The 14911-nt window shown below is 37.7% G+C and overlaps 1 protein-coding gene across 1 annotated transcript in view; it reads left to right on the top strand.

The window, feature by feature from the left end:
• Positions 1-14911, top strand: part of LOC126088434 (neural-cadherin-like) — a 295055-nt gene that overhangs the window by 258030 nt on the left and 22114 nt on the right. The window contains exon 24 of the mRNA XM_049906576.1: positions 9115-9315. Within this exon, the coding sequence (XP_049762533.1) occupies positions 9115-9315 (201 nt within the window). The remainder of the gene's footprint in view (positions 1-9114; positions 9316-14911) is intronic.

The following is a 14911-nucleotide window of genomic DNA, read 5'->3' as shown; positions in this document are numbered from 1 at the left end:
GCCTCTCCTATGAGATAGTGCACAAGCTCAAACAGAACAAGAATGGGAAAAAGTGTCAACTGCACCGTTTTCAAAGAAACCATTGCACCATACAGCATTATTAATTGAGAAAAAACCTAAAACTGAATAATCATGATTTTAAAAATGAGAGAATGTGGACTGTTTAGAGTTTCTCTGTTATAATGAAATTCTGTCACTCAGAAACCAAAGTGTTACCCTTTGTCCTAGTGGATTATCAGAAATACAACAAATGTTTTAACAGTATTGTAACATGAATCCATGTAGCATTGCAGGTATGGAATATAAATTGGAAATAATGAACCCTTGTAATGCACTCACATTATTTTGGATATTCAATATTATGAGAAGGAAAATTACTATTCACCATATAGCAAATATTCTGAGTCACAGACAGGCACAACAGAAAGACTTTCACAATTAAAGCTTTCAGCCATTGGTCTTCATCTTTTGGATATTCTCCAGACATTAGTGAAGAAAGTGAACAACTGTCAGTTATAAACAAGCTACATTCAAAGAAAGCCCTCTTGCTGAATGATTTTTGTGCCAAGGCCTTATATAATCATAAAAATATGTTAAAGTAAATATATTCCATTGTTCTTGATATGTGCATCTAGAAAGTCAGATGTTCCTGTGAGTTTAGAAGAGAAAGACCATTTTACAAAGATGAATTCTAAATCTCCTGCTACAGAAAAAAACATTTATGGTGTGAAACAGGTTATTGCAAATGAACATATAATATTTGTAAAAGACTGGAAGTGGATTATCACCCACAAACAATTGTGCATGAACATTTGAATTTCACGACAAAGTATGCCAGTTCATTGCTACTTTCATTCACAGAGCAGTAATCATCATTTTCTTCATTTATTTGTCCTTTCTGGTTCATTACAATATATAGTATATTGGATATAGGATAAGTCAAATTTAAGAAAGAGAGAGAGAGAGAGAGAGACAGAACAAAAACAAATTTTAGTTAACAAATTACAATCATTAATTACAAATAGCAAACAAAAGAATGTAAATGGTAGAAATTATTCAATGTTATAAATTTATTGTATCCTCGCCTGGTGAGTTGGAAAGCTTACTGGAAGGCATGGATCACAGTGACAGCTGCTAAACAACACCTAGTGTGTGTAAGTCTGCAGTAGTGGACATCGGAACATCCTGAAGAAGATCCCAGCAGCGGGTTCGAAACATCGATTATTTTAGAAGGAAATATGATGCGGCCTAACAACCCAGAAGATTTTAACATTGTTAACACTGATGTAACTTATGAGTGCTGTGCTGTCACTGCAGCATTGCTGGCTACAAAGACACACAGACAGACAGACACACACACACACACACACACACACACACACACACACACACACACACCTAACCTATCAGCACCTATAGTTCTCCTTTAAAGCCAGCAGTGCAACTACTCAATTAGTCAGTCATGATTTCATTGCACTATTGTATTGATCTCATTACACATTGTTGTTTTGATTATGTATTCACTACATCTTAGGTTTTCAATACTGGTTCACGTGTTGGACTTATTATTCCACCATGCAATATGTGTTGTCTGTCTTTTCCTTGCTGTTGTCCACCTGTTTACTCTCTGGTGGCTTGCTATTGATGCTCTTGGCCATTTGGCCAGTTTCTGCATGTTCTTAAGTTGTTTCTGGTCTTGTTAGGTTGTGGTCACTATAATTAGTGATTAAGTAGAAGGTTAGCAGCATTTCATGGATGAAAAGCTCCTCAGCTTGTGCAACAGCAATAGCAGCAGCCGCTGGTGCAGCAGAAATGTCAATAACTGTTTCAACAATAACAACATCAGCAAGCTAACTTACTCCAGCAGGAAATTCAGCTTTTGTCATGTTGCCTTCAGGTTCAGAGTTCTCAATCCATCCTGGCTGTGATCACTTTACAGGTGGAGAGCCACCCACCTGCATTTCTCCCATTTAATCACACCAAAGAGGATTGTGACACACACTTGCTGTGGCTGAAACAGCACACTGCCACATTTTGGGTTTCAAATGAAACTTTCCAATGGTCACTCTTTGTTTCTTAGGCTTTCCCAGAAATGTTTAACTTAGTAAAGAAGTTGGTTCCACTTCCAAATCATGTTGTACTCATGCTTGAGGAAATGTATTCATTGCTGTTAAATTATTATTACGACTTCACTTATCACATCATTCCTTAATTCCATCAATACCACAAGCAACCTGATCTGTCCTACTGCTCACAGGTGACAGATTTGCAAGGACTGAGTCAGTGTTGTGGTTTCACTTTTAAGACCCAGCTTGCAAAACTTCATATGCAGATTCTTTGATGCAAGCCTTAGTGGTGCCAGATTCGGAAGTATGCACTGCAGCCCTCAAACTAGCCAACTCTTTCTTGGACAATATTTAGAAAAAATTGGCCTGTTTTGAGGTCACTCAGCCAGCAAATAATGAATGCCTCATTCTTGTAAGTCATTTTTCTGATGGTGGCTTTGTGATTAGTTGATTTTGGGTGTGTCACTGGCCTCTGAACAGCTTGCCCTTGTCCTGCCTATTGGCATACGCAGTGGAGTCTCCTGTCATGTCCTGACTGTTTCACGGCACACCCATTTATGGATTGTTGGGTGCACTGTACCCATTGTGGGAAAAATGGGCATCTCCAAACTGTCTGTCATCAGCCATTGGGGAAGTTGGATGCCACTCCCCACATGCATCAAGGGACAGTGCATGAACTTGAGGCACTTGTTTCTCAAAGTTACTTAGTTATTTATCAATATCCCAGTTGCAGATCAGGTTGTCGATGTCCAGGTGGACATAGGAGCTACGTTTTCTTTGACTAACCTCCAAACATATGCTCTTCTTTGTTCCCCTTGACATGGGCCCTCCTTCCAGTACATTTGTCACTTATGGTGAGAGTTTGATTCCCCTACAGGATAAATTCACAATCAGCATTGCATACAGAAGTTTGTACGACTGACAATGCAGTTTGTTGTTGATTGTCACTCAGCTGGCAGTCTGGATACCTTATTGCTGCTTGGATTCTCCATCACTGATGAGTTTCAGGCCATCTCCATCACTGATGAGTTTCAGGCCATCTCAGATACAGTTCCCTTCCAAGAGCTTAACGACTTCTGTACCACCTCCACAGCTTTATTTAAACCTGGCCTGGGGTGTGCAACAGATGTCCAGGCTCATACCTGCTTACACTCAGATGGAGTACCCCTTTTCTGCCAGATGCACCCTATTTCTGTCTCTTTACAGGTGGCCATTAAGCAAGAACTCGGTCACCTCTATGAAGCTGGGGCACTTGAACCTATTAAAACCAGTACTTGCGCCACACCGCTCGTGGTGGTCAAGAAATCCAATGGCTCCCTCTGGGTATGTGGAGATTTTAAATCAAAAGTCAATTTAACATTTTTCTTCCAAGATAGACCTTGGCAATGCATATTTGCAGATCCCACTGGATGAGGAATCACAATGCATTATGGTCATCAAACTCCCTTTGGTGTATACAGATGCAAGCAGTTGCCCTTTGGGGTTGCTCCAGCAGTCTTCCAGAGGCACCTAGAACTGTTAACCATATCCATCTCTGTTCTTACTAACTATCTCAATGACTTAATTGTCGTGGGCACTACATGTCAGGACAACCTGTGCAATCTATATGTTCCCTCTTTACTATATTGCGTGATGCAGGGCTCAAGTGATGCTTACACAAATGCCAGCTTTTTCAGGAGCAAGTGGAATGCCTTGGTCACTTATTCAACAAAGAAGGGATTCGCCCTGCTGACTGCAATGTTTTTGTTGCTGAATCTCCATCCTGCCCTCAAAACTTACAGAAGTTGCAGGTTTTTTTTTTTGGAAAAAGTGAATTATTATTCTAAGTTATTTCCACAAGCAGCCCACATTAAGCATCCACTCAACTGGTTATGAAAGAAGGGCGTTCACTTCAAATAGGTGGCTGACCATGAACACACTTTCGCACCGCTGAAGCATCCTGCCACAGTGACCCTGTTCCAGAAATCCAGCAGGATCTCCAGTCTCTCCTCACATTCTTAGGCCCATCACACACCCTCTCTCTGGAGTACATTTATCTCCTCACCCCTACTACTTCCTGCACTCCTACCTTCTACGTGCTTCCTGAAGTCCGTAAACCCACCACACAGGATGTCCCATGGTGGCTGGTTATTGTGCCTCCACTGACCGAACCTCTGCTGTCATAGACCATCACTGTCGGCCTATTACCTGCTAACTACCCAAGTATATAAAAGAAACTAACCACTTCCCCCACCGACTATATACAGTTTCTGTTCGTTTATCACTTGGTGCCCTGCTTGGCACTGTTGATGCCACCTCTCTTTATACTAACATCCGTAATGCCCATGGTCTTACCACTATTGAACACTACCTTTCTCAATGCCCAATAGATTCCAAATCAACAATCTGCTTCCTAGTTGCCATGACCAACTATTTCTTCACCCACAATTACTTCTCCTTTGTAGGAATTACCTACAAACAAATCCAGGGTATGGCTATGGCCACCCACATGACACCATCCTACGCTAACCTATTCATGGGCCATTTAGAGAAATCCTTCCTAAACACCCAGAATCCCAAACCCCTCAGGTGGTTCAGATTCACTGCTGACATCTTCATGATCTGTATCAAGTGTGAGACCACCCTATACTCTTTCCTCCAGAACCTAAACACCTGCTCCCTCATTTGCTACACCTGGTCCTACTGAACCCAACAAGCAATCTTCCTGGATGTTGACCTCCACCTCAGAGATGTCTACATCAGTACCTCTGTCCATATCAAACCTACCAACCACCAGCAAGACCTCCTCTTCAACAGCTGCTACCCATTCCGTACCAAGAATTCCTTTCCATACAGCTTTGCCACCCTTGGCTGTCGCATCTGTGGTAATGAGTGGTCCCTCTTGAAACATTCTGAGGCTCTCACTGAAACCTTTAGAGACCATAATTATCCTCCCAACCTTGTACAAAAACAGATCTGCCGTGTCTTATCTTTCTGGTCACCCACCACCTCCCAAAGACCCTCCATCTGGCCACAGAGGAGCATTCCCAGTATCACCCAGAACTGGAGCAACTGAATTACCTTCTCCACCAAGGTTTTGACTGCCACTCATTGTGCTGTGAAATGAGAAATGTCCTACTCTATACTTCCCACCCCTCCCACTGTGGTATTCCTCCACCCACTGAACCTACACAATATCCTTGTCTATCCCTACACAACTCCTACTCCCAACCCCTTACCTCATATCCCCGTAATAGTGCTAGATGTAAGAATTGTCCCATACACGACCTACTCCAGTCCAGTCACAAGCATCACCTACCCCATGTTATCTACAAACTAAGCTGTAACCACTGTTCTGCATTCTACATGGGCATGTCAACCAACAAGCTGTCATCTGCATGAATGGCCACTGATGAACTGTGACCAAGAAACATCTGGACCACCTTATTGCTGAGTCTGCCACTCAACATGACATTCTTCATTTCAATGACTGCTTTACAGCCTGTGCCATCTGGATCCTTCCCACCAACACCATCATTTCTGAATTGCCCAGGAAGGAACTCTCCCTGCAGTGTATCCTATGTTTCCGTAGCCCTTCTGATCTCAACCTTTGTTAGTCATTGTTGTTACCCATCTAGCCCCTTCCATGTTCCCATTCCAGCACTACAAAGCCCTCTATTCCAGCAACGCACCCCACCTAGTTGCCCTACCCTCTCTTTACCTCATCGCAGCAAGCTCCCACTAGCAGCACTTTACTATCCCCCACCCCTACCCTGCTATCCTTCTCCCTCCCTGCACCAGTCTTGGTTCAGCTCCCACAGACTCTGGTCATGTGTGTGAGTCGCGTTTGCGTGTGCTCCCGTGTGTGTGTGTGTGTGTGTGTGTGTGTGTGTGTGTGTGTGGCTGTTGTCCATTTTTGGCAAAGACCTTGTTGGCTGAAAGCTCATTTTGAGACAGCCTTTCTGTTGTGCCTGTCTGCAACTCAGGCAACTCAGAATCTCTGCTATATGGTGAGTAGCAATTATCCTTTTCATAACATTGTCACAATCCATCCTGGATTTTCCATTCTTAAATGTTTATTTTCATCTGAGTGAAGTGCGGTCTCCATGTTTCAAGTTTCTTTAAGTTGTGGGTAGTCCTGACAGCGTTTTTATATCCTAGAGATCTTTTTGCAGAGGGCTGAGTTTCCCCAGGAGATTAGCCCATAGCAAAGTAATCTATGGAAGTAGGCTAATATGTCGGAATTACTGTTGATCTGTTTGCACTATTGCTTAGCACACAAGGATCGTGACAAGCTTCTGAAATCTGTGTTCGAAGAGCTTCCACATTAGTCCATTTCAAATTTTTTTGCAGCCAAAACTTTACAACTTAGTTTTGGTGACTGATTTCAGTAATATGTTGTCAATGCATGGAATGCTTGTAGAAGCTGGGAGGAGAGAAAACTCATAAATTTTTTTTTCTTTGTTTATTGTTATCTTACTGCTAATAATCGAAAACATTGAAGTATCTACTGCTCATTTCATACACAGTTTATCTACAACTGTAAGTAAAATGCTGGTGTCATCTGCAAATATTTTTTTTCTTTTTTGCTTTATTAAAGCCATTTATATCATTAGTGTAAAGAAGAAACAGTAAAGGCCCTAAGACAGAGTGTACTCCATACTTAATTGAATATTTATTGAGTAGATGAGCTGTTGTTGTAATAGCAAATTCAGTGCTTTTATCCTGCCTTAGTATCATCATTTGCTGCCTATATTCTAGGTAAGGCCTTATCTACTTCTTTGGGAGGCCTCTTACAACTTTGTGGCTAATTTGTAGATGCTATGGCCAGTCATGTCAAATGTTTTTGGCAGATCTAGAAAAATATCAGTAGCGTATTCTCTGTCATCCAGTGCTTTAAAAAGAGTTTCCAAATATTCATGCATAGCACTGGATGTTGTCTTGGATCTACTAAATTGATGATGATTTGCTGATGACTTTTCATGATGTAGCTTTGAAGCCTACTACAGAAAATCCTTTCAATTAATTTTGAGAAAGCTCTGATTTAGCATACTGGTTAATAGTTGGTTGCATTATCAGTGACCCCATTGGAATGGAGGAGGTACTTAGCTGTCTTTAAGCAACTGGAGAAGTTCCAGTTGAGAAGGATGTGTTTACTAATGTACATCAGGACATCCTTATCCTCAGTAATGGCAACACTGCTGGGGCAAGAGGTATCATTATCATCACTGTGTAATTATTTATCTGCAGTAACTCCTACAAAATTGTATTGCTTATTTGGTTTTAACTTTTTATGTATTTCTTGGATTTTTTAAATGTCTACTGAGGTACCACTTATGGTCCTTTCCTTTTATGTCCACTCTACAGGTAATAATGAATATAACTACGTCTCTCTTTATGTACATTTGGCCTTTTTTACTGTCGTGGTCATCCCTTGTTCCCATGTTGAACTTTATGTCTGAGAAGACTATTTTTTAGCTTTTTCCTGAAAGTTCCTTGTTATTATTAGCTGAGTGCTTTCTCACAGCACAGTTCATTTTCCATGTATCATTTGTGATCCAAACTTTGTTGAAAATTGTTGCAAGTGAATGAGAGTTAATAAATATCTTACTATGAGTAAGTTGAAGCCATAGTTGAAAGATAATACTTTTCATTGTTAGCAGGATCCAGACACACATTAACTTCACTTCAGACTTCGATTTATTTTACTGTTAATGTATAGTTAAAGAAGACACACACACTTGGTATATTAAAGAAAAGTAATATAAAAATGTGAGATGCAAAGTTATAGTACCAGAACAACTAACCAAATTTTATGCTAAAACTGCAGCCAGTTAGCATCTTAATATGGCAAAAGATAATGATAGCAAGGTTCCACTCTCCTTCAGGACTGTAAAGTGATTACTTTTAATCAGTACTGATGGTGCAAAAATACCAAGAGACCTTTTACTTTCAAGAAATTGGAATAACAAGACTATTTGAGGTGGCTACCAATAAAATAATATTTCTGTAGTTCTTCAGTTCCTTGTGTTTCTACTAATATCTTTGATGTTTGCATGGCCATCTTATAATAACAAAAGCTTGTGTTAACTTGGTTAGTAAATATGTAGTAAGTCATGTTTGAATATTTGCTATGAATGTTTTAACAGAAAAAATATTTATTAGAAGTTATAGCACTTCAAAACAAGTTGAAATAAGTATTTAATATTTTTGGGGTACAATTAATATTGTTTAACTAATGCATGAATGGTGTTTATAACTGTTTGATGGGATGTGTTTCTGCTTGTTATTTAAGAAACAGAACTATGAATTTTATATAAAATTCAATTACCAAGAAGTTTTTCATTTCTGGCTGATCAACTGAATGTCCATAACAATCACAAATTAAAGCACCATGTTGACAACTATTTCTGATTTTAATATCCCGAGTTTTCTATTGCATTTGATGCTTTAATGGCATTGTGAAATTAATTCAAGTAATTCAAGTAAATTCTAATTTATTTTGCCAGCTGGAAGGCCTGAGCAATGAATAAATAAATAACAGACCATGACTTTCATCTTACTTGAATTGATAAATGCAGGTTATATAGAAAACTGACATATGACCACTAGCTAAGGTGTCAGATTTCAGAACGAAAAGAGAACTGAAAGGAAAAGCATCATGATTTTTACTTGAAGCCAGCTGAAATGGCCGTTCCATTTTACCATTTTAGCTCTCATTATTATTCAGATAGTATGAAGAGCTTAGTGCAGAGCTGGCAAAGAAAATTAAGATATCTTTTACTCATTTAATTTTTTTTTTCAGGAAACATACTTTTTCACATATAGATGATGCGTGCATTGCGAAATGCTTAAGATGGGCATCACACACTTATGCAAATATTGGAAATACACACTGTTTCATTTGATTTGTTTGCCTGAAACTTGTTGAATATCGTAATTGTAATATTGACTTATGTTTTATTGGAATCATTTTGCTCTATATGCACTCAAAATTATGATTTTATTATTTATAGCTCAGTAAGAAAGTAAAGTTTTTCAGTAAATAATATGACCTATTTATTTTTAGTACTGGTACTTGTGTTTGTCGTATACAATCGCCGACGTGAAGCTCGTATCAAGTATCCTGAACCAGACGATGATGTGAGAGAAAATATTATTAATTATGATGACGAAGGTGGTGGTGAAGATGATATGACAGCATTTGACATTACACCTCTTCAAATACCAATTGGTGGACCCATTCCAGAGATGCAACCAAAACTTACGTGTAAGTCAACTCAATTTTAATTAATTCATTTTAATTTTATAAATGCAAAAGTGTGTTTGTCCAATACCTTTTCATGACTAAACTGCTTAACCAGTTTTGATGAAATGTGGTATGAAGATAGCTTGAATCTCAGGAGAGAATATTGGCTACTTTAGAAATTGTGTAGTAGTAGATATATATTAATCTGAAGAATATTAGGGGAATTATGGAAAATATTTACTGTTTGACTTGTGAACTTTGTCACATTTGTGAAAATGCTTTTATTTGTTGATTTGTTCTATGTAAAACAATTCAACCTGCTGGATACAATGCTTGTACAATCCTCAAAATGTTGAATCTCTACTTCCATACTAATATTGTTAAATGAGAAACCAACTCTATCTGCTACATTTTCATGACTAAACTGCTGAATGAGTTTCAGTGAAATTTGGTGTGGAGACAGCTTGTACCCTGAGGAAGAACATAGGTGAATGTAAACCATGTTAAAAGTTATTAAATTTGTAGGATGATATACACATTGTGTAATGGATAGCTACTTCATTAGCACAACACATGGATGCATGCTCCTGTGCATGCAGTGCTGTGCATTGTTAGACTTATAAATATCATAGTTCCAATAGAATCCAATGATAACACACAAATTTACTATATGTGAACTTAAAGCATATAACTGACTTTTCTGACTCTTGACTGATGGTCAACAAAATAATTCCATGACTTTCATTCACTGAAACTAATGTGCCGGCTGATGCTACTTCTGACTATATGCTAATATGCAATGTGTCACTGACATGTTTATGTGCTCCTTTATAATAGTTCGGGCGCTAATGACCATAGCAGTTTTGCGCCCTAAAACCAAAACAAAAAAACTTTATAATAGTTACATTTCCAATTTTCTAATTGCATGTGTCTGGGCTCATAACCTCTTAATAAATATTTCTCTCCACCACAGTGAACTTATAAATATTGTTTAGAGTTAATTTTTTTTCTATGTCTAGTTGTTATTTGTTGTGCAAGGGGCTTTTATATATGTTCCATGTATTTATTTTTTAATAATGCCATACATAGTTATTACACTTTGTGCAGTCAGTTGTCTGTTGTTTCTTGTTCAAGCATATTGTAAGTGAATAAGTTACATTCAAGTGTACTCCTTCAAATATAACAAAATAGTTACCTATCATTAAATCAAGAATTTATGAAGAGGTTATGAGCCCAGATACATGTGATTAGAAAATTGGAAATGCAACTATTTGTTGTTTATTATAAAGGAGCACATAAACAGGTCATTGCATATCAGCATATAGTCGGAAGTAGCATCAGCCGACACATTAGTTTCTGTGAATGAAAGTCATTGAATTATTTTGTTGACCCATCAGTCAAAGTCAGAAGAGTCAGTTCTATGCTTTAAGTTCACAGATAGTAAATTTGTGTGTTATCAGTTGAGTCTGTTAAGTCATTGTTGGAACATTGGTCAGAGGATCATTATGGAGAAGTTAGTTTACACAACACTTAACATTACAGTCAACAAAGTTGTATTTAGTAGCTACTAGACAGGAAGCTACACAAAAAGGAGGAGAAACTGAACAAAATGTGAAGTATTGGATTGAGAAAGATCTTGAGGCACAAATCTTTATAGATTTGAATGTCAGCAGCAACATAGCCAGCAATATAGCAAAGTGAAAGTGTGGCTGTCAAATGTTTAAAAAATTAGAAACACTAGGATGACAAGAAATCCAATTCAACAGTTACAGGTTTGCAGAGAAATATCTTTAGTTACAAATACAATACTAGTAAGTCAGCCATTCCAAACTGTATGTAGATTCAAGAAAACATGGAAGATTTTCCCTCAGAGAGTGAAGCTGTGAAAGAGAGCTGGATTATATATGAATTCTCGGAATGTTACTACCGAAACTTCATCACTTTCATACTATATGGAATAATGTAGCAGTATCTGACAAAAATCTTTACACAATTATTTGAATGTTTGCACATGGAACAATGTAAGGAAAAGATGGGTTGCTACTCACCATTAAGATGGCACATTTAGTTGTACACAAGTCCAATGAAAAGACACTTACAAGTATCTTTGGGCAAAGCCTTCATCATTGAAGGAATGCATTCCAGTCCAAGCAACTGGAATAGGCATTCATATGTTCGTGAGGTGTGCTTTTTTGTGTGAATGACTGTGTGTGTGTGTGTGTGTGTGTGTGTGTGTGTGTGTGTGTGTGTGTGTGTTTGTGTGACTGAAGAAGGCTTTGGCCAAAAGCTATGTGTGAGAGTCTTTCCATTGTGCTTGTCTTCAATGCAATTTGTCATCTATATGATGATTAGTGATCTGTCTTTTCTCTATGTTGTTGATATGCCAATGCGGAGTTTCCATTGTTCGATTTTTCATCTGGAAGAAGGTAGATTAAATGATGCAGAACAGTGAAACATCTTCCAAACCCCTTCATCTAAAAACAAAATAAACACTTTGTCGAAGCACATCAGCAGGAAAAATGTACAGTTCAATGTTTTAAATGCAGCAGAAAAGGGCATGTAAAGAAACATTGTAGAAATAAACCATGTGCCAAATATTTAGCATATTGTAGAGACAATTATTCATGTAGTAACTGCAAACAAAGGGCCATTCTGCCAAGGAATGTCCAAATTTAACATTAGACAGAAATGAGACAAGTGCAAAACCTGACAGCAAAGAATCAAAAGGTTTCAAATGAAAAGTAGGAGTCACTGTAGAATTAACTATTGCCAATATAAATGATGTAAATTTGGAGTGTGATTGAAAAAAGTTTGCTAAATGACATAAATTTTCAGTGTAATTGAGAAAACTCTTGCTACCAAGACTGTGGCACCATGCAACACATGACATTTAGAAAGGATTGGTTAATAAATTATGTAAAATTAGATCAGTGTACGAAAGTGTTTGTTGGTGATGTTACTGAATTAGAAGGAACTAGAGTGGGAGACATTGAATTAGAGGCTTTTGATGGAGTACAGTGGTATGACTTAGTTCTGTAGAATGTTTTATATGTACCAAGTATAAACTTTAACAATATTATGAGAAGGAAAGTTGCTACTCAGTATATAGGAGAGATACTGAGTCACAGATAAGCACAATGAAAATATTCTCACAGTTAAAGCTTTTGGCTGTTGGCCTTCATCATCAATAGACACACATATGCACACACAAACACACATGCAAACACAACTCACACACATGACTGCAGTCTCAGGCAACTGAAATCACAGTTGCCTGAGACTTTAGTCTTGTATGTGAGTTGCGTTTGCATGTGTGTTCGTGTGTGCATATGTGTATCTATTGTTGATGAAGGCCAATGGCCAAAAGCTTTAATTGTGAGTCTTTTTGTTGTGCCTATCTGCAACTTGGCACCTCCGCTATATGGTAAGTAGCAACTTTCCTTCTCATAATACTGTTACATTCCATCCTTGATTTTCCATTGTTTAACATATAAACTTTGATTTATTTTCTGTTACTAAAGTAATAGGTAAGGGTTATAGACTGCAAGTGCAGTGTTGGGGCCTCTTCTGTTCTTTATTTATGTAAATGATATGTCCTCTAGTATTATGGGTAGTTCTAAAATATTTCTGTTTCCTGGTGACACTAGCTTGGTAGTAAAGGATGTTGTGTGCAACACCGGCTAGGTTTCAAATAGTGCAGTTAATGACATAAGATCATGGCTTGTAGGAAATAAACTAATGCTAAACCACAGTAACACTCACTGTTTACAGTTTGTAATACACAATTCAACAAAACCTGACATTTTGATTTCACAGAATGGGCATATGATTATTGAAACTGTACAGTTCAAATTTCTAGGTGTTCAGATAAATAGTGAAGTGTCGTGGAAAGCCCACGTTCAGGATCTAGTTCAGAGACTTAATTCTGCAATTTTTACTATACAAATGGTATCTGAAGTAAGTGATTGTTTAACACAAAAATTAGTCTACTTTGCTTATTTTCATTTGCTTATGTTGTAAGGTATTATATTTTGGTTAACTCTTCCTATTCTAAAAGGTTATTTTTGGCTCAGAAAAGGGCTGCTTGGGCAATAAGTGTTCTTAGTTCGCAAACCTCATGTCGACCCCTGTTCACTAATCTAGGTATTTTGACATTGACCCTCAATATATACACTCTTTACTGTCATTTCTTGTTAATAATATCAGCTTATACCCAAGAATAAGCAGCTTTCACTCAGTTAGTACTTGGCAGTAATCCAACTTGCATTTGGATTGGACTTCCTTAACTCTTGTGCAGAAAGGTGTGCAGTATACTGCTGCATCAATTTTCAAAAGCTATTACAAGAATTCAAAAATCTTAGCAGTAATACATGCACTATCAAATCAAAACTGAAGAGATTCCTCGTGGGTCACGTCTTCTATTCTGTTGAGGAGTTCCTTGAAAAAGTAAACTGATACTTATGTTATATTGCTGATTGCATTTACTTAAACTTATGGCTTGACTTTTGTTGGGTTCATAAACATTTTATTTTTCCTGTTATTGCTTTTATGTTGTAATTTCATGTAGTGACACGTTCCATGATCTTGGGGATTTGGTCCTACAGAACTTGTTGTGTAAATAAATAAATTAAATAACAACTCAGTTTTCCCAAACCACTGACAATCTGGAAACTGTGGCAATAGGCTGCTGTGAGTGACAGCTGGAGAAAATGTTGTTTTGTATAAAAGAGTTCAACAAATTTATGACAACAACCTCAATTAAAATGTGACATGAAAAGTTAGCACACCAGAATGTTACTTATCAAACATTGGAAACTCCAGGTAGGAATATCAACAGACAGTGTTTGTCTCTCTCTCTCTCCACCAGTACACACAATCCCTTCCCCTTCTATGCCCCTTCCATATTGCTGTTTGCATCCCATATGATAGCTGCATTCTGGCCCGAAATGCTGGAGTTGCCAGTTGTGTACGCATGAGGTGTGCGTGCTTGAGTGTGTGAATGGTGTGTGTCTGTCTTTTACTGATGAAGGATGTGACCAAAAGTTTCATGTAAGTGTCTTTTAATTGTGCCTTTCTGCAACTTGACATGTACTCTTTACCATGTCACATATGTGAGAAGTGTATTAAAAAGAAATGACATTGATTATATTGAAGACTGGAATTAATATGTATGTATTGGTTGTATCTGCAGTAAACAAATAACAAATCTCATCTGACAAATACAAAGATTGCTGCAAATACCATGGATGTAATTTATTTTTGCTTCTGTGTACTGAATCTCATGTCATTAACAGGAGCAAGGTATTTTCTGTTGTTCAGAGATGATTTTTCTCCCATTTTTGAACTATTTATTTCCAGAAGGCAACAGAAATTAAAAATATTCATGAAAATGGTAGAAAATCAGTTTGGGAAGAAAGTAAAATGTTTAAAGTCTGGCAATGAGGCCAGAATCCAGAATGCTCTCACTAAAAAGCTTCTAGATGAACTTGCAGTTTTTCACATCAGGACCGATACGTACATATCTCAGCAGAGCAGAAGAATTGAAACAGAAATGCGCACAGCTGTCAAGTCTACTTGATCATCAGTACAACATGCCTGAAAACTGAATGAGATTCTC

Source organism: Schistocerca cancellata, chromosome 6 (genome assembly GCF_023864275.1).
Source record: "Schistocerca cancellata isolate TAMUIC-IGC-003103 chromosome 6, iqSchCanc2.1, whole genome shotgun sequence".
Taxonomy (NCBI): domain Eukaryota; kingdom Metazoa; phylum Arthropoda; class Insecta; order Orthoptera; family Acrididae; genus Schistocerca; species Schistocerca cancellata.
This window is presented reverse-complemented; position numbering and strand designations above follow the sequence as displayed.